At 43.8% G+C, this 21363-nt stretch overlaps 1 protein-coding gene across 3 annotated transcripts in view; it reads left to right on the forward strand.

Moving 5' to 3' along the window:
* The first annotated feature begins 7090 nt into the window (after nucleotides 1-7090).
* Nucleotides 7091-21363, forward strand: part of CHRDL1 (chordin like 1) — a 45337-nt gene continuing 31064 nt past the window's right edge. For all 3 annotated transcript variants that reach the window (XM_087748125.1, XM_087748124.1, XM_087748123.1), the window contains exons 1-4: nucleotides 7091-7654; nucleotides 10894-11040; nucleotides 12953-13065; nucleotides 17022-17115. In XM_087748125.1, coding sequence (XP_087604251.1) covers nucleotides 10914-11040; nucleotides 12953-13065; nucleotides 17022-17115 — 334 coding nt within the window. In that variant the 5' untranslated portion in view covers nucleotides 7091-7654; nucleotides 10894-10913. The remainder of the gene's footprint in view (nucleotides 7655-10893; nucleotides 11041-12952; nucleotides 13066-17021; nucleotides 17116-21363) is intronic.

The following is a 21363-nucleotide window of genomic DNA, read 5'->3' on the forward strand; positions in this document are numbered from 1 at the left end:
TTTTTCTCCATGTGTTTTATACTGACGTTTTTAATGATGAAAGGAAATCCCCCCCTTATTTTAAACTTTTTTCTGTAGATAGTTATTCTCAAAGAGCCATTCCTAATTTCACCAGTATCCTCTTGGAAATTTCCACTGTTCGCATCCTCTGCTGAAAATTCATTGTGGCTTTTTGAGACAGCTCGGCTGTTTTTTCCCTCTCTCTACAATTTTGTTCATGTGAAAGGATCACCATCTTCTGGTGAAGAAGAGTTCAAGACTGGCTTTATGAACAAGAAAGACAACTGGTCCCACAGCCTGGCCTCACTCAGTGCTGGTGAGTGCCCCTCACACTCAGTCGGATGCTGCGAGACAGAGGACAGCGTGGTTTTCCTAAGCATGCAGTCAGAATCAAGCAGGCTGGCGTCACAGTTTAGTGCAAGTCAACGCATTAGGGTCTGTTAAGAGTAAATACGCAATATTGTTATCAATGTGAAAGACAGGTCCACAGCTATTAGTTTGTTTTACAACTGGGCTCAGTTACACGACGGACTTCGTGTCCTCAGCTCTCGCTGGTAGCATGGGATTTGTGAGTGCTCAGCCCCTGGCAGGCTCTGGCTCCATGCTGGCACACATTTGACTTTGTTCTCCCTAGAGAAGGCTCATTTGGCAAGTTCAGTTTTACTAATGGGTTTCAAAAGCACTCTCACACCAGCAAGTTTCTGAGCAAGAGAATTACATAATAGCCGAGGTGTTCGGTAACCTCGTTGTTATTGTCTTTGGCTCACCAAGGCGAGATTAGCAGCACTAATCATGGTTTTATAAAAGTATATTTGAATTGCAATTGGAGCCTCATTCAGTCTGCCTTGACTCCTTCTGTCACGCCTTGGAAGACAGGACTGACTGGGTTTATCTGGTGGATCTCCGCTGTAAAGAAATGCCTCAGCAAGTGGATCTTTATCATGATATGATCAAGCTGTAAGATTTGTTACTGCTTTACTCATGCATAGCTATATCCTCACCAAGCGCAAATCACTGTGATTCTTTTAAGCCCCTGCGAATTTCTACCAAGTGTGATTCTAGTCAACAATTCCAATGGCAGGGAAGAACGTCTGTTGTTTTTATGTGAACTATGCCACCTTCTGCTGTTTTCAAGAATGTGTGGTACTGAAAAAACAATGAAGGTGAAGCTCCTCCCAGAACTCTGAAAGGATCACTTATAAGGATTGTTTGATGCTGCTTTTCACTTGCTGAAAATACTCACCGAGATGCTCTTGCATGCTATATAGTATTACACTTTGGTAGACGCAGTAATTGTATGTTGTGCAGGCTTCCCGCCCACAAAATGCTGTCCGTACAAGAGTTAAAGATGAGCGTTTGGACTGAAGATTTGGACTTGGTATCTCAAGAAAAAAAAATGCCCCTTTCAGTTTCCTCGAATATGTGGCATCAACTAGGGATTTAGAGCTCCATTTTCAACTACTTTATTGATGCTATGCCTCCAACACCCATTACATTTCAATACAAGATTAAACAATGCAAAAGAAATTAATTACTACTATTAATACTAGAAAAAGACAAAAAGCCAAATCTGCCATGGCTAAATAATTTCATTTTTTTTAAAATGTAAATTAGATGGATAAACATACAAAGGGGATAAATTAGAAATCAGTGGTTTCTGTCAAAAATTACAATGCACCACTGACAGTAAGATGTACCTGGTCAAGAATTTCCGAACTGGAAATTCAACTATCTGGATAAGAAGGTACAAGGAACGACAGGACAGACAGGAAAACTTTCTGGGAATGTCACGAAGATCAGCCCTTTCACAATTTCATTGTAGTTTGTGTAAATTCCTTAGGCTCTTTTGAAAGTTTGTGTAATAACTGCTTCTACATATCTTGGTGATGACAGTTCACTACTATTTCACCCTCAGTAAACCACTGCGTACTGGCGTTTTGACACACCATGGTGAAGCTCGTGCAGCTCATGAATATACAAAAAGTTCTGTATTCCTAATTTGTCTTGCAGACTTTCTTTGACGTTACAGGTATGAGAGAGAATTCTAGGATCATAATTACAGCTGCACACACACTGTGGTGGTGATAGGTATTTTATAAACATCTGGAATGGATTGGATTGGATTGGATTGGATTGGATTAGATTAGATTAGATTAGATTAGATTAGATTAGATTAGATTAGATTAGATTAGATTAGAAACAGCTGCAGATGAACACTTTGAAATCAATGCAAAATTCAGGAGGGCCTCACCTCTGAGTGCAGGTATATCAATTCTGTATCTATACATTGGTATTCTTGACACTCCACCTAGCAAAGCGTCATTTGCTCTAGGACGTAATGCAAAATTGTGTGGTTCCCTTCTCCTGCATTTTCATGTTTGCTACTGGCAGCTCTTGTGACTCTCTTTTTACCTGTGTATTTGGAAATGAGATTTAGCGACATATATTTTATTTGCATTTTTTGACAGAACAATGAAAGTTTTCAGCTACTCTTCAGCCTCAGCTGAATATGTCCACATCAAGGTAATAAGCAATTGGGCTGCAATTTGACATTTTATGTAATGTTGCTGTTGTTGTTTAGCAAACTGTATTGAAATCTCAGATTCACTACATCCATCTGTCTCACTGCTAAATAAGTAAATTAATTTCTAGCGCTAGAGGACTGAAACCCCACCGCGGATGAAGTCAGTGCTACAGAATGAACAGGAGGGTGGAGAATGCTCATGACCATCCTATGCCATAATCACAAAATCATGCACATCTGAAGCCCTTTTTGTTTAGCAGTATATGTGAAGATTGCTTGATGAACATCCAGATTGTATTCCCAGTATGACAGTTGGAGGGCTGATCCAAACCACAAAAAGTAATTTAGAGATTTTTATAAAATCCTGGGAATAATATTTAGCATCTTAAGATACATTTTCCAAAGGGCTCCACTGAATTTAGATGAACGCAAAAAACAAAGGAATTAATTAGTTTAAGAATTTCCTTTCATACTTTTTCAGAAGTGAGAATTTGACCATGGGTAATAATTTTTTCTTGGAAGCAAAGGAAAAAAAAAAAGACAGGGAGGTAAATGAAAGTTGTGTCATGTGTCTAACATCTCTCAAAGCTGAGCGTCTGTTTCAATTAAGAAAACTCCACATGGTGTATAAACATGTTAGCATTGGCACGAATCTTTTATCCTGTTTTTTTTCCCCTCACAAGAACGGAGAAATACTAGCAGGATACCTACATACTGCCCAGTCACTGTGAGGCACAGCACAAGGAGATGGACTTCTACTGTCAGTGTCACAGTTTATTAGCTGCTTAACTTCCATTATCTTTAATGAGAATTACATGGCTAAATCTCTGTACTCTTAAAAACTTAGGGCATCTTTGAATCTCTAATGCCCGCCATTGGGAGCCGTTCTTCCCTCTCCAGACACCAGGATGCAGAGCATATTCAAGCTGTGAGTTCTGCTTGGCAGCATGCAGGGTAACAACTACGTATTTGATGCTTCTCTGGAGCTCTCTGTGTCACACGTGTGCAGCAGCCCTGAACTTCACAAATTGCAGTAACAGCCCACTGCTGAGCAAGAGCACAGGGCAAGGTGTTTGCTAAGTCATATCAGTGCTGTGGTCTAAGGGGAATAAGACAGACTCCCTAACGTGGGGCTGTATTAGCTGCGAGACAAGGCAAAGCATACCGGACTATGGCAAGACACAAAGAGTACCAGCTTTTAATTGTACTTACTCCTCAGTGATACTCAGGCAGAGGTGGGAGAAGAGGAACAGCTTGGGCATGGGTGCAGCATTACCAGGATCCAAGGGCGCTGGCAAACCCTGCAAGCTCAGCAGGGGTCACCCACCAAGAGGCTACCTGTGAACATTTCATTCATGCGCAATGTCCAGCATGTGTCACATTATCCTTTGACCTGACAACCGTAACACTTGCTGTGCCACTACGCCATGTGAAGATGTATGCCAAGAAACAGAGGCAGCCTTTGTACATGACCAAGAAAGAAGCAGACCCTGACAATTTTAAACTGCATCATTGCTCAAAAGCCCTCAGAGACATCCCAGCAACTGATGAACAGCACAGCCTGAGCAGCAGGATCAGGACTAGGAGTGAGACTAGGGCATCCTGCCCTTGGAAGTCTGCGTTTCCATCATGTTGCCCATTCAGTGAGTCCCAAGCCCTCACCTGAGAGAAAGGCTCTTTCAGCCAATTCTCTACAAACTAAATCTGCCAAAGAGTGGGAAAAGGGCTCCATTTTGTATATTTCTATGTTCAGCAAAGGCCTTACACCTGAATTAGTATCTCCAGAGACCGTCAGACACCATCATCTTCAGAAACGGTCTTACAGAATGTAGTGGAAAGTGCTGGCATCTGTAGCAACTTTCCCAAGGCACTCTTCAGGCCAAATAAGGAATTTCTTTTCAAAGAATCTCTCTGCAAAAGAATTCAGGTCACAGGGTCTATAGAAAACATTTCATTTCTCATTACTACTGACTATGCGTAAAGAGTACTGCAACGATCACTGTTGCCTTTATCTACACACCCTGGACTGTGTATCAGCACAGAGAAGGAAATACGTGGGATGAATGCTGCCTAGAGGAGGTCTGACAGAGTTGAGTAGCTGTGTTGGGTGAGTTGTTCTGGAGGGTGTCTACACAGTAAAACTGAGCTCTGCCCAGGCCCAAAGCTACACCTACCAAAGTAATGTAGATGCTATAAAATCAATCTATCGAGCCTGCCTACAAGGACCCGTGGATTCCTACTCACAAAGATTTGCAATCTCTTTTCTTTTCTAGACAGAATTACAAATTCTGTATTTGGTTTTGAGTAACACTAAAGGAAACAGTTACTCACATTCCCCAGGATGCTTAAAGTCTTCTGAAAATGACAGCATACATATGTTCACTTTGACCACTGTTATCCATAAAGAGAATACAGCTTCTAATCAATGACATCAATAACAGAACAAAAACCTCACAGATCAGAGACCCAGCACGGAGAACCCAGAACTTCATCCAACTGTATTAACACAGGAATTCAGAAACTCAAAACATTCAGCTGGAATTTGCACAGCCCATGCAATGCCCCTTTTCTATAAAGAAATGTCACTTTAACGATGTTACTAAGGGCATTTTAATATCTCATTAACTCCTCTGAAATGTGATGCCGTATCAATTTAGTGCTAACACTGTAGGGAATGGATTGATTTTTGATTTCGAAGAAAAACTACCACGTGCGGAGTCACCAGCACAGCTTCAACCTCCTGTAAGGACAGCAGGACAAAAGTGCAGAGCTTCACTTGTAATTGCTGCACTAAATCCAAGAAACATCCCTGATGATGCAATCTAGTTTAAATTTAGAGCTATCAAGGGATGTACACAATCTACCGCATCTTGCTGGACTGTTCCAGTCACAAAGTCTTTTCCTTCCACAGTATGATCTTTATTTCATTCGACTTCATTTACCTTCGGTGTTACACCCTTCACTTCTATGTGTCCCTGTGGTGTCTGAACTCAGTTTCTGAGACGAGGTCAGCGGCACTGGTGAAGTGGTACTGGGGTACGATTTACTATTCCTCCCACATCCAGTGGGCTCCCAGACAGCCAAAGACAGCTCCTAGGAAAGTCCCTCCAGCCTATGTTGATGCCAGTGGGAAGACTCTAACTGGCTTTGGGTCTAGCTCCTTGCAGAATGCAACAGGGGCAGTTCAGTCGTAGATCTGAGTGCATATGTTATTCATATGCAATTTATCTCACAGGCTGAGCCCGCACAGTCTAACCCAGCACAACATCTAAAGGAACAACATTACTACAGCCCCACAATTTAGAGGCATGTGTGTATACGCTTAACTCTTCTCTCCATGAGCATGGCTATACCTCTGCAGGACCAGAGCTTGCACAGCTCAGATTCACTGCCTTCAGGTGTGAATTACTATCGTATTTCTGATTTAGAGTTACCATTTAATCTTCCATTTGCCCATCCCTATTTCACACAGGGGCTCCTCCAAAACTATCACCCTGTGGCAGTAGCCACCACATTCAGGACTAAGAGCTTTAAGTGACGATTTTTCCTTAGGAACATGGATTACGGCCTGTGCATAGCAAGGCAAAGAGTGGAAGAGTGACACAGAAGTAGGCACGGAGCAGTGTTTTCAAAACGCTTAGCTCCAGAATTCAGTTTCTTTCTCTTTTCCTTTTTTAATATTAAGAGTTATAAAGTCGCATTTTACTAACACACAGCCCCAGTTACTCATGAAGTCACACTACAAAATCCGTAGTAAGTCAACTACTCTTTCCTCATGCTAATATAAGGTTTCACCATGCACTGTATTTTCAGCTGAGTGACAATGGAAAAAAGGAAAGTTCTGCTCAATTTTCAGCCTTCTGAAAATACCTACCAAGCCTGGGAGGTGTATGACCTCCCAGCGGTGCTCCCCGAACACCCTGCTCCCAAACTAGGGGAAATAGGTTGTAATTTGTTTCTCCACATGATGTCTTTTCATACCTCACCCTTTTTCTCAGATCATTTGTCAAGGGTTCACTGATCTCTTCTTATTAGTTACAGGGGCTACAAGAAGACAGAAAAAGAATGTTTGACCAAGCATATAATGTCATGAGTCATGGGTTTAATTTAGTTCCACCAGAATCTCAATGTGACCTTGAAACCTTCTAACACAATAAATCAGACCAGAGGGTATCAGCCGAGGGTGTCTGACAAATCCCAGCGGACGCTAACTCCATCGGGTCTGCTCCGGAGGGCACCCCGCGTGTGAAAAGCCCATTAAAGAGCCATCTCGGTGCGGAGTCCTCTCTCTAAGAAAACCGCCTGCGGGGCGCGCTTACCGAGGCGGGAGCCGTGGCCGGAGCGGGTTGCCTTCCCCCAGCCCGCAGCTCTGTTTGAGGGCACCGCCGCCGGGTCCCGCCGGCCCGCAGGTGGTTCCCGCAGGGCGGGAGGGGAGGCGGGGGGGCGGGCGCCGAGACCCCCTCCTCCTCGCCCCGGGGAGCCCCTCCGCCTCCCCCCGGCCCCCCATAGCGGAGCAAACTCCACCCCGGGCCGTGTCAGTCACGCTGGGGCGGCGGGCGGCGGGAGCGGGGCGCGGGAGAGGAGGGGGCCGGGGCGGAGGCGGACCGCCGGGGCGCGGGCTGCTCCACTCCTCCTCCCGCCGCCGCTCCAGTGCCGGCGGGGCTGTGGGGCAGGACCCGCCGCCGAGCATCCTCCGGCCGCGCTGCGCTCCCCGCTGGGGCAGGCGGCGGTGGCAGGTGTCCCAGGCCGGCCAGCCCGGGGCCCTCCGGAGCGCCCGCCCTGCAGCCTCCCCGCAGCTCGGGCTTAGCGGATTCCTCCCTCGCCGCTCCCGTCCCATCGGTCGGGGGCCGGGGGCTGCCGGTGGCGGCGGCCGCAGGACCCCCTCGGTCCCCTGCTCGCCCCCTGACCACCGCCACTGCGGGAGCGAAGGGGAAGACCGAAAAGCCCGGGCGAGGCGCGGGAGGCGATGATGGCAACGTGACTGGGAAGCGGGGCCGCCTGGCCGGAGCCCTCCCGTACCCCGGCGGAGCGGAGAGAGCGGAGCCGCCCGGCTCCCCCAGCCGCAGCCGCTCTTCGCAGGCAGCCTCCCGGGCCCGCGGCGGAGCGGAGCGGCCTCCAGCCCTGCCCCAGGTTTGTGAGCTTTTCTTTCCTAGGCAAGACCCCGGGGAAGGCGCGGTCCCGCTGTCGGGGACGGTCCCCCTGCCGCCGGGGGCTGGGGTCGCGGCAGAGGCAGCCCTGCGGGGGCACCCGACGCCTCCGGTGCTTTCAGCCCGGCTTATTTTGCCCTGCCGATGGCGGGGGCCGCCCGGCCTCCTGCCGCCCCCTCGGTGGCACCGCCGGCACCTGGCCGGGCCCGGCGTGCGCGCTGCGGCTCCGCTCCCGGGGCCCCAGGCCAGCGCCGCGGCTCGGAGCGGGGCTCCGCCGACGGCAACCCTCGACCTAAAGCTGCCCCCCGGCCCCGGGCGGGGCTGCGGGGCGCTCCCCGGGCTCGGCGCCCAGGGGACGGCTGCTCTGTGGAGGCAGCGGGCGCCAGGAGCCTCTGGCCCGGGCTCACTTGGAGCCTCGCCTACTTAAAACCACCCCCCGACGGTAAAAGTGCAGGCTCGCAGCAAGGAGCAAAAGCCTTGGGGAGAGCGGAGGGAGATGCGGGAGAGATGGAGGGGAAAAGCCCGCCCGCCCGCCCGCCCGGCCGGGCTGAGCGGCCCCGGCCTCCGCGGGGAGGCAGCGGGCGGTGCGGGGCGCCCTCCGCTCCCGGCCCGTGGCCCCCGCCGGCCGCAGGGCTGTCCGCAGGGCCGACCGCAGGGCTGTCCATGGGGCCGACCGCAGGGCTGTCCATAGGGCCGACCGCAGGGCCGACCGCAAGGCTGGCCGCAGGGCTGACCGCAGGGCCGGCCGTAGGACTGGCCGCAGGGCCGGCCGTAGAGCTGTCCGTAGGGCTGACCGCAGGGCTGACCGCCGCCGGGAGCACCGCTCGCTGCTCAGCCTCTTCCAGCTAGTCTCAGCCCCGTTTTTTTTTGGTTTTTTGGTTTTTTTTTGGCATTAATCGTAAAACGTGGCGAGGCCGGACTCTGCCACTCGAGGTTACTAAACCGGGCTCTTTGGGGGGCGAGGCGTTAAAAGAGACCCACATGCCTTATTTCAGTGAGTAATTCAGGTAAGAAGTGGATCAGTTTCATTGTTTCTCCTAAGCAGAAAACACACCAATAATTAACAGGTTAATCCAAAGGAGATTGTTTAAATCCAGGAATATTTTTAGGACCTTGCCCTTTGGGGAAATAAAGGGAGTGTGCTAATAGTGAAAAGTATGTGTTTATATTTGGAGTAACAACAATACAGAAATTAAAGAGAATTAAGAAAGACATCAAAAGTCCCCATCCCATTTCTGTTATTAACTCCTCCGTTTCACATTACCGTGCAGCATTTCTGAGCATAAGCAGTCCAAGTTTTAAAATGTTCTTCCTTTTGAAGACCTGACACTTAAAATGGATGGATTTCTGAGCCTTTCTATTCGAACTAACCCATCTAGCTAACAGGTAAAGTGCTGCACAAAGGATAATTGTGCTCCATTTATAAATACTGTTTGCCTAAGCAAGCCCCAAGAAGGCCAGAATATTTAAACATTCACATTTCTGCTAGTCCCAGTGATGTGCTACTGTTGTTCTCAATGCATGCGTGATGTCCTGGGACTAAATTATGAGGTTTTAATTTTAAACAAGTTTTTAAAAGGTTGTTTGGCTTAAATATGTCCTGTGTGATTTGAACACGTTGAAAGGAAAAAATGACTTACGCTTTTCTTCTGAAATTGGAATATTATTCTCAGCTTCCAAAATAAATGGAAAGTTTTATTTTGCTACTGCATAGGGAGGGTGCTTTTGAAATAGCGGGGTTTATTTAATGTTTTCAGATGCTATTTGCGTTATTTTGAATGATCTTACTGAGTATAGACAGAGTAGTTGCATAGATTTGATGAGTTAAGGAAGATGTCCATTTTGGTTGTGGTTTGGGACTGTAGAGTAGAGAACCCTTAAACAGTAAAGGCAATAAAAACACTCTGATAAAATCAGATCACCCACCCTTTGTTCCAGTATCCTGGATATCAACAGTCTTAATAGGAAGATTTTCTTTTTAAGTGGTTGTTAACTTACTGTTTAGTTAACTTCTGTAAGTTATCCACCACTTAATTTTGAATATACATATATCAATTATTATTTCTACTCTGGTTATCTGTGAGCTGAAACATATTCATGTACGGTTCTATTATTTACATGAAATCTGAAGAGGTCGAATTAGTTTACAAAGCAGATTGTTTAATTTTCCAATAGTGAATCTTTTTTTTTTTTTTGAACTTTTGTAAAACTGATTGTGAATCCACATCAAAACTCTTAAAATCAAACCCAAATCTTTCCAACATTGTAAATTATGGACAAGTGTACTCTGGGAAGATAATACTTCTGCAGTGAATTCTGATAAACAGTAAAGCATCAACATATTTCTCACTTTAGAATCTTAGGTTGGCTATCAAAGAAATTCTACTTTAGTTCATTATTTCCTCCCTTGTCTTTTTCATTATAAAATAATTCACCTTTTAAAAGCCAGAAAAAGATAAACAGAATGGCGCACACAGTAAGCACGATAGCATCTCTGCACCACGCAGAGAAGAATACACTCAGCTTTGCTCCATATGCAAGATTTTGCCATTAAAGATCTACAGGAATGAAGACAACGTCATTCCCCCATTCTCCTTTCGGATACCAGGGCAACGGAAGGGTTAACGCTAGAAAAATTAATTATACACAATCCCAGAACAATAGTAGCTGGGAGAGGGGAGGAGGGGTGAATTGAATAGTGGTGGAAGCCTGCTAGATGCAGTGAGGAAAGCTCCCGTTGACGCCAGCGTGGCCAGCATCGCACCCGAAGCGTGGATTTCCATAGTGCAGGGCCAACACAGCAGGTATACCCAAGAGTAACTTTACGATGAAGCAAACGTGTTACAACTGACACCTGTATTTCCTAAGTTACATCCAAAAGAGCTGTTCTACAAGAAAATCTCCCAAACTAGTTTCTTGTGAAAGAGAACTTTAAGAATTTAGATTGCTTACTTGCCAGATTTCTCTGCTTTGGAATAAAATAAGGACTTTATTAGAAGTAATATGCACTTTCCAGCTTTCATGAATGGGAATGTGGCCCCTTTTCCAAAAATGAAATGATCTGAAGCCAAAGATGTTTCCATGAAATGAAGATCCATGATACAGCCCGATCTTTTGGTTCTGGCAGTTTAGGATTTCTGTGCGCTGGATGAAATCATGTCAGAGAATTTAAGTATCTTACAGGATTTTAGTTTAATTAATTTAATCTTTTCTTCCCAACAGCTCAACATTCTCTACTTTGGATGCTCTTTCTTTTCCTTTTGTCGATAAAGATGAGAAAAAAGTGGATATTGGAGGATTTTCATTTTATCTTTTTTGGTGTGCTCTGTCTCCTTTTCATAGCTGGAGGTAAACTAGAACAAGTAAAACGTAAGTAGACTTCAAACAAAGCTGTCACCTTCACTCGAATTTGACACTTTCCTTCTATTTGACAGATGTGGTTCAGAAAAGATCTTCAAACATGAATGTCCTAAACTGTGGAACTGCATTCAAAACCTCTTCTAACTTTCTTCCTCCTTCTAATCCTACATTTAGTACAATCAGGTTACGCCCATGTTTGGGGCACGTTTTCCTGAAGCTGCACAGGTTTCATTGCATCATAAAGAACATAACACATCAATTTTAGAATCTGTTTTATTTCAAATATCCTGAATCAAGGAGTGCTTAATTCCATTTTAGTGACCTCTGTAAACATCTGACGGATTATCTGGATTTTGTCCCATGTGTAAGACTATTGCGCTGAAGTTTTCAGCTAGTGTAAAGTTCATCCAAGACTGTTCTGTTGTGTTCCAAAAACAACCTCATATGAACTGGATTAGATGCATCCTTTGAGAAAATTAAGAGTCTAAGCACTGTCAGAAACTTGATGAGAAGAACTGAAAAGAATACAAACAAAACAAAGGGAATATTTCTACAAAGCCTGTCATCCGTGGGAGATGTTAATACATTTCAGAAAGCATGGCAAGGAGGAATAACTACCCAAATAAGTCTAGGAGTTACTGACTGCTACAGCCTTGTTACTAGCTCTCTGGAATGCTCTCCTCACCTGCACAGGCTGGGTTTTGGCCACCTTTTTACAAAAGACATTGTTTGCCCTTGAGAAGCAGTTAAAATTTTCAGCCTCACTATCAGCAGCTTCTGCTTCTAAGGAGGCAGATGCAAAAAAAAAAAAAAAAGAGTGAGTTCCAAAAACGCCACCTTCTGCGCTGAACTTACTCACAAGAAAACAGTGTGCAGGTATCCCTGTTGAAAGAGCACAGTGTGAGAAATTATCAAACTCCACTTCAGCCGTCTGCTTTTTCAGATCCTGCATTTCATTTGTCATGCTTTTGTGTGAAGTGAAAGCAGATCGCTTCACAGTTGCTACTAATAATCCCTACCTCTTGCTACCTTCCTTTAGCCCAATAAATGTGAAGAATGTCCCTTGCTTGGATTATCACTTGGAAGACAGGTATTTTGTTCGATACCCTGAAGTATCATCTATACTGAGGGTGATGAATTAAGCTGAATTTGGACATCATTAAGATAACAGGAAGGACTTCTCTCATGGAAACACATGAGAATCACCCTTTTATTGAAGAGATTTGAGTTTTCAATGTGAAACCATAATGTGACAGGGAGAGACAGGGCAGTTATGTCTGATAGGTAGATGGATATCTGCAAAACTGCATCTGCAAGATTAGAAGTGCTTAATGGACAGAAAGATCTTAAAATATTTTGAATGCTGATGCATGTGTAAGTCAGCACAAATGGTTCTGAAGTACTGGAACAAACTTCTTTTTTATTAGGTTGTTAAAATATGGAGATACTGAACATGCAGTGTAAATACAGAGCGTTTATCTTCCTTTTGCTGTCCCCTGGTTCAAAATCTCTCTGCTGTACAACCTGGGATTTTCCTGAGTTGAGCCAATTGCTTTGGTTTTGCAGTGAAAAGGTTTTGTTTCCTATAAACCTATCTGAGCAACCAAGCACTTTGATTTTGTTGCCTAAACGGGATCTTAGCCTGTGTTTTTGCAGGTGAAAGGATAAAGTCACCCTGTTTGAAAGCCATTTTGTCAGCTATTTCAGAAGCTGCAATTTTGGAAAGATGGGAGGCCATGTTGTTTATTTTGGTTTGGGAGGTTAGAAGCAACAGCACGTGAAATTAAGGGCATTTCCGTTGTGTGATTCTCCAGAGGAAAAAAAAATAGGTTACAGAAAACACTGCACACCTAAAAACACTTTGTAAGCACAGAATGGGAACATTCATTCATAGCTCTTTCAATTCTTTACTGTTTTACAGATTCAGATACATACTGCGTGTTTCAAGATAAGAAGTATCGTGTAGGAGAAAGATGGCATCCTTATCTAGAACCCTACGGCCTTGTTTACTGCGTTAATTGTCTTTGCTCAGAGGTAGGACTGCTGAGTTATTGATCCTACAACTTTTTCGGCTTGCTTAATTGACTGGAAACCTTTACGTTGTATCTACAATTTGACACAGCCCAAACCTGTTTTCACTTGTGGGTCCTGATCATGCTGCAGGAAATAGAGGCAGGTGATCCTAGCGAAGGGTTAACAGAGAAGGGCAATACTGGCAAAAAATGCATGGGGTAGACAAAACAGCTCCTTAACTAGCCAGAAGCTTTGTCAGTGCTGAGCATTACATCTTGAATAATTGGACCCCACTACTTAAATATAATCCTTGCAGTTCCATCAATATGGATGATTATGCTGAACCTGAATTTGGTAGTGTTTGGATCTATGTGCAACGCCCACATCTTCAGAGGCATTTCCACAGTCAAAGCATCTGCTGCCCTGAAGTGCTGAAGGAACAGGCTTGGATATCACCGTTTGTAAGAATCTATGAAAGAAGAATGAGATGATGAAAAATGAGAACAGGGCATGGGGAGCAGAGAGAATTGGGTAGGATGTGAAAGGACAGGTCCTTGGCTACCATCCATTGATGCCTGATACAATGACACAGCAGTCAGATCCCCTAAGTGTGTCATATACAGCTGGGGGGACAGGAAAATGAGGGCAGAATATGTCCCTTGGAGTACTTTAAAATGACTAAACAATAAGGGATCTTAATCACTAACACATGAGACACTCCAGATGCTGAGCTTTATCTGCTGTATTTAATGCAGAATAAAGTTTTCTTGGCTATTTTCCCCCCTGCAAGTGTAAAATATTGGGCCCCCGTGCAGCATTTGCTCTGAGGGATCTGCTACTACAGTTTAGCGCAGAGATGCACGAACAGTAGTCCTACAAGCTTGGCTGCATCTCAGATCTGTGCAGCAGAATGCATCTGTAAGAGAAAAAGCAATGTAGTACAAAAAAAAGGAAAAGTCCCTGGTTAGAGCAAAAAGGAGCCTCCACTCACTTTTGCTGATCTATATGCAAAGTTGAAAACTCCCACAGAGTCCGTGTGTGGTAAAACACTCATTAAATTGCTTGAACGCTGTGACTTGGGTGGGGATGAAATTAACTGGAAACGCTAGAGATCTGGATACAAATCATTGCTCAACGATTTTTAGGAATATGTTAGACAGTTTGGAGGGACGGGAATGCGCATGGAATGCTCCTCTAGAGAACAGCACTGCTGTGAGCCAGGCATACCCACGCGCTGTGAGGCTCCAACAAACGGGGTGTATTTTATTTCTTTCCTTCGCACATGGGCATGGAAGACCAGAGTGACAGTTCAGGGCAACAAGGTTAGTAAAGAAGGAACCTGCTTGTGGTAGCTATCAGTACATGCAGCTCAGATGTGGTTCTGCACTCTACTTCTTTGTTTGCTCTGTTTTAGCTTTGTTGTACCATGAGGGTGCAAAATGTAACTTGGGGTTATTTCAGCAGTGAGGATGCTGAGGGATCTCTGGGATGTGACTCTTGGTGCCTGGAAGGAAGACTCCAAATAACAACTGCAGCATCCAGCCATTCATTTGAGCTTTTTCCTGGCCAAAAGAAATGCGCTCAGAACACTGACCTACAGTAAAAGTTCCAGCTCATCAGGAGACTCAATAATTTATAATTTTAACAAAATTAAGGCTAGATAAAGCATTAGAAAATATGCCATGACATAGCACAAGCACAGACCTTAAACCAAATATTACAGCACAAAAAATGAAACTTAAGTGTGCCACAGACAGCGAATAGGAGAGACCTAAGTGTAGCCCACCTATGATTCCCTGGCAGTAAATCAGTTAGGCAAAGGATAGGTACAGAGTCTGAAGCAGCAACCTACTCCCTCACACTGCAGAGAAAAGCAAAAAAATCCCCTGGGGTCTTCATCACCAGTGTGACCAAAATTTCTTTGCTGGCCTCAAACATCATGATGCATATGATCTCTGCACAAAACAAGTCATATCAGCCAGGCAACAGACTGAGATCTCTGTTCCATCTCTAAACAACAGTCTGTCTGTCCTTCCCCCCCAACACACACTTCTGATGTTTAAGAAAAAGGTGAGACAAATTAACTAACTAGAGGCCAAATTATTCAGCCTGGGATTTAAAAAAAAAAAAAAAAAAAAGCATTCCTGTTTTTGTGTGTATGTAGCATTGTATTTTTACAAGTTATAATTTACATACTTAAACCAGAATAAAACTAAACATAATTCAGTGTTTTCACCCTGTTCCCCCTTTCTTTTACAACCCCTCCTCCCCACCCAATACACAGTGGAAACTGTTGACTGTTACTGTCAGGTAAATTGGAGCACTTACAATTTGTCAGGTCATTATTTTCCTCTCTAAAATACAGCAGCTTTTTCCTTGTGTTAGTAGTCAGATCTGCAGACTTAAGGGGCTAAAATGAATGCTCTCCATACTTAGCACTGATAACACAGCTCGGGAAGAGAGATGCATTGTTCCTCTTTGAGTATCTGATGCAGAAATGCTAACCGTGACCCTGACTCACAGAGGTCTACAGGAGCTTAAGTCCTGCTCTAGTCAGTAGGGCTTGGTCTCCCAAATCTCACTGGGAATCTAAGTGTAAGGCACAAGATCAGTTAAAATAGTTCTGTCCTGCTGCAAACAGTGGAGCACTGCAGGCAGCACTGAGGAGCAAAGTAGGCCTGCAGATTTTTTATCACAGCTGATCATCCACAGACAGTAAACATTCACCTCAGGAGATTTCACAGGACTAATAATTTAAAAGGGTGTGAGGCCATGGAACAGGTGAAGTAAGCGATGTGGAGCCAGGCCCGCAGGCAGTGCCAGCCTTTCTTCTACGGCAGTGCTTTACAGGCTCTCAGATGATGGTCTGCTGGGCAAGGAGCTGTGCAGATCAGTGACAGTCCCTATCCTGCAAAGAGTCTACAGCCTAAAATTTGCTCCTCCTTTATAAAATCAGTATATTGAATTTCAATCGTCATTGGAAGCAGATGGTGATATCATTTTTAGTGTCTGTTTCCAAAGCAGATGCACAAATGTAGTTTGTGGGTAGCAGTGATCTAACAGTATGATTCCAGCCTGTGGTCTGCAGATACTCAGGAGTCAATGGATTATTCTGAAAGAGATGGCTAAAAAAGCCTATACATATGCTATCTAAGGAAGTCTGCACCTCTACTGGAAACATTTCAGTGCTCCAGAAGGCATATGAAAATGAAGTGGGTTTATTCCTGACACCACCTAAAACTCCAGTCATAGCATAGTATCAGTGTTCATACTGAAAGATCTTTCTTTCTATAAACATGAGCAACTCAGAGCTAAATTAGGAGGATGAATTATAGATGGGAAATGGGAATTTGAAATGGATAGTCTTTTCTGGTTACAGACACTGGAGAATGAAAATTCCCTGTGTCTTAATTATAAATCAAACTTAAATGTGGTCAAATCGAATATTATGTTAATGACATGAATAATGAACGCTATTCCCAAGGCTTGCTCATATTTCTTCAAAAAATGGCTACTTACCAACTGGTGTTTTTTGTCTACTGGGGAACCCATAAAATGAAAACAAAAGACTCTCCACAGTTTTCAGGAACAATTACAGACGCTATTGTCTCTTGCGGTCTTGAACTAATCCTCAGTAGGGGATATCTCGGAGACCTACCATTCATTATCTGTGTCTTAGTTTTGGAAATGCAATTCCTAAGCATAATCTGCTCAAAAGAAAAACACAAATGAAGATTGTTGCAATCCATTTTAGGCACTTCCTCTGATTTTAAGGTTTGTATGGATTTCTGCTACATTCTGACTGCCAGCATAAATTCAGAGGCAGTGAAAGCAGTCTGGGCTTACCCTGGTGTGAGTGAAATCAGAATGTTGTAAAAACGCATTTCTTTTTAAAATATCTAGATGCAGAATAGAGAACATGGAAATTGGTAAGACAGCCCATTTCATTGAAGTATTGTATTATGTTCCACTTGCAGAATGGAAATGTACTGTGCAGCAGAATAAGATGCCCAAGTCTACACTGTCCTTCCCCTGTGCATGTAGCACAGCTGTGCTGCCCACGATGCCCAGGTAATTCCTATTAATGGCATACAGTCCTTTCTGAAGTAGTTATTTAATGTGCTGAGTAACAGTCTGTGCTGGAAAACTTCTGTGAAGTAAACATCCTTCTGTATCTATTTAGGTCATGAGAGGCTTGTCCTACAGTAAGTTACAGTATTTCCTATGGTGGTTTCTTTTCAGGAAATCAGACATATAGATTTGGGAAGGGATCAGGTAAGCTACCAAGTCCAGTCTCCTACAATCCAGGCAGAAGGTAGCAGAAGCTTCATTGATGGGGTCCATGGACTCTCCGCCCCTTCCCTTATCTCTACACTCCATCACAATAAAACCCCATCCTACAAATTTCCTAGGTTTCTGCTTTTGGTGCTTTTCATAAGAGCAGGCTAAAATACATGGTTCTCTGTTAACAAGCAATTCAAAATTGCTGTGGCAAACGTGCATTTGTATAGCATCACTGTACAACCAGTCCGGTAACATTTGCCTTTTACATCTCAAATCCAGGCTTAGCTTCATAATTAGTAGAGACTGTTGTAAATCATAGAAGCAGTGGTGTACAAGTTTATGACTATATAAATCCAATTGGATACTGTATAGTAAATTCCTCCAGACTGTACATTTATTATATGCTCATTATTAAGAGCCACTGTATGAAAGAGACTAAGCAGGATCTTTCACGAGGCTGTTACAACATTCCCGACATGGCCTAATGGCTGGTAGATTTGACTGGAGCTTTTCCCTAAATGTCTGTCTTAGTGGCACCCCTCATTTCCACTTATAAAAGAGTATTCATGCAGCATCACAGAAGGGGGTTTTAGTTGACTCTCTCCAGAGAGTTTCATTGTCTGAGGAAACCAGCTGTTCCCAGACCAAAGCCTGTGAGCAGGGGGCAGTACGCAATGGCAGGGGGACAGGAGTGCACAAGTCAGGTTGCACTTCAGCTGGGATTGGAGTGCGTTCATGGCACTTACTGGAGAATAAATGGCACCCACCCGTCAATTTTTGGTAGGATTCATCTGTCCTGACAATTATATACATCTGTCTCTGTACACCAATATCTGATCTAGGTATCTGGAATCGTTTTCTAATCAGTGATGAGGAAGAAGCATTTCAAGCACATAACTCATCTGATGCCACGATGCCACTTTTCTTGTGTCCTGGGATGAGATTCATCCCATTCAACTTTAGATCTAACACTTTGGCATCTAGCTGATTGTAGAGTTTTATCTATGATGATCTAGTACATAGGAAAGAAAGTTTGTAAGGTAGTATGCTTTATTTGACCAAATAGTACAAATAGTACTGTTAGACGAAGCAGTAAGATGCTGGGAACATCAACCCATTTTCTGTTTTCAGATCAAAAGAAGGACTGGTGTGCCGGTGTGCCCCAAATCTGGTCTGTTTTTCCAGCTAATCTAAACTTCAGTTGGCAAGGGAATCCTCTAGATACCCTTTATAGCTGTTGGAAACATGCTGTCCCCAGATGGTGATTTATCCTGTTACCCAGAACGAGAAGAACTTTTCCCTGGAGATGCCTGTCTCTCTCCACTGATTATTGAGGGAGCACAGGCAAATAGCTTATGCTAGATGCATACTTTTTTGACAGCTAAAGTTAAATCACAGAAGTCCCACTCTCAGTAGGTAATTGGCATTTGGGGTGAGGAGCTTTTTCTTTTTTTTAAATATCTCTGTACAGTATTTAGTGTAGAAACATAAATGCTTCTAGATTGACTTTTTGCTTAGAGTGTCTTTAGCAGTGAACTTTTTGCCTTTTTTCTGTTCATGAGGCTGTAAATGCCATGATACCTATCCAGATTTTAAAACATTCTGCAATGACCTAGTAAGGAAGAGTAAGGGCCCCTGTAAATTCTCAAGTCCTTATCAAATTAAGTTCTTGCTATGCACAGTCTTCAGGTAGAATTTTGTACCGTGTGTTTAAACTGATAAATCCAGAAGATTATCAGAATGAGCCTTTCCTGAATTGTGATCCATCATCTTCTCTTAACTGCTCCTAGAGTCTATCTGTAGTCTATCATCTGCTACATGTGGTGGGCCATTAAATTGCTAGCTGGGCAGCATCTCATTAAAAACGAGAGTCCCACTAAGGTTTATTTTTTTGCTAATTGAGCCTGTAATTCAGATAGATGTGCACCAATGTTAGGCAAAAGAGGACCAGGAATCTCCTGTGATTTCAGGGGTTATTTGCATTCTGCTTTCTGCAGTGATTATGCATATCGTACTTGGTGCTCTGTCTTCAGTGGTAATGTTCATGCCTGATCTGAATAGGAATCTGAAGCACTCTTGCACATCTTGTGCCAGCTTTCCATTCCTATGTGTCTGGCATACAATGTCTTTTGTGCAGCATCCCGTGATATGCAGGAAATTCATTTCTCTGGTTTCCCTGGTTATTTTTCAATGGAACGTGCCAGAGCCCTGGCCATTAGCCATCCATTCGAATTACTCTCATAAATGCTCATTATATTCTGTCACGTATGTTTCCCCTCCGTTTCTCAAGCTGCATTTCAGAAATGAGTAGTGCTAGTCACAGTGACTTTGGGCTCTTCCTCCTGCCTTTCTGCAGGCCTTGTAGAGTGTAACTGCCCAAATAACTGCCTCCTTATTTAATGAAGCAGAGGTAATGCCAGGAGGCAGCAACTTTCATTGGAAACTGAGCTTCATAACTACCTAAGTGGAGGAGCTGGTGAAGGGATTCCTTTGAGAAAAGTTGGCACTGCTCTCCCCTTGGAATTAATGTCTCCTGCATCCATAGTGACACTGGACTTGCTGACACAAAGAGATGCAGTGTTTGTATCCTGTCTCCCTGGCACCAGCCACCGTGAATCTTAAGTAGTTGTCAGACATATGTTAGGAAGCATCTTCTGCTTTTCACCAGTGGTTCAATCCTACCAGCTTCTACCACAGATTCACTGCTAACTTTTTTTTTTTTCCCCCGAAACATATTCTTTCTAGCATTGGCAAAATCCAGACCTTGTCTTTTAAACAGAACTAGATATTCCTCCCTTTTGCAGCTCTGTAAAGTATTTTGCTATCTGTCTGAATTAAATTGTTATCATCACACCAAAAATACTAGGTTCGCATTCACTGGGACTCTTTTTACAGATTAGTGAGACCCAAAAGGACATCACACGCTTCTGAGCTTGAACTCCTTTCTTCTACCTCAGGATGCTCCAGGCATTGTCAGAGGAGAGGTGATTTATAGAGTCAGGGAGAGAATTCACCATCATTCTTAGAGCTGGATCAGCTCTTGAGCTAGAGTGGATTTCAGACCTCCTGCCTCCTGTCATGAAAATAAACTTCATGTACAAGTTCTTCAAGCATTTATCTGCAGCTGTCTTTTATGGCACTACTATGGACAGTGCCTTTATAAATGGGACATTTATTGTAGATTGTATCATTTCTACACCGAACGACTGCAAATCAAAGCATTTAAAGTCTAGTTAAGGATCTAAAATTTTTGAGTACGCTCTGGAATATGTAAATCTAAAATGGGGGAAGCTTACATCAGAAGCAAAAATGCACAATTGCAGGATTTAGAAAGGGTTTCCATATTCCACTTGCTGGTTTGATTTCTCAGCAGATAAGGCTGCATGCTGATGTATGAATCAGCCCATCTGGCTCTAGTAGTTTTTAAGCTTGCTGCCCCAACTAAACACACTGGCTTCCAAGAATGTTCGTGATTAGTAACACATTTAAGTTTAAGCTCCTTTGGTACTATGATTTTTCTGTATCATCAAATTCAAACCACTTTTCTGATGTACTTTCCGTTGTTCTTAGATATTGAAATAACAACAAAATGCCAGGTGGTACCTGTATACATAGCTGGACTAAATACAAAGATGGACCAGATCAGGTATCTCACAACAGTGGTCTGAGAACATCACCTACAAATAAGTGAGGCTATGTCTGCACTGTAGATTGAAGCATAACTTAGTAATACCTGTATCTTTGAACTAGCTATTTTAGATCCTGGAGGCAGCCTAGTTAGGACAGTGCACAACTCACTGCACTGCAAAAATTGCTTAAGAAGCAGGAAAAATGTGGCTGCAATGAGCTCGGTGCTACCTTTTCTCAATTCCTTCCAGTAAGGGAGCTAGTCCAGGTAACACACTGCACTCTGTAGTGTAGATATTCTTAAAGATTCAGCCTTGCGAGATGCTGAGTATGTACACCACCAGTTGACCTGATACACGTCGTATATGTAAACACAGAAGCACGTGTGTAATACAATGCATCTTGCAC

Source organism: Nipponia nippon, unplaced genomic scaffold (assembly GCF_047370975.1).
Source record: "Nipponia nippon isolate SJK-2023a ecotype South Korea unplaced genomic scaffold, ASM4737097v1 scaffold_12, whole genome shotgun sequence".
Lineage (NCBI taxonomy): Eukaryota > Metazoa > Chordata > Aves > Pelecaniformes > Threskiornithidae > Nipponia > Nipponia nippon.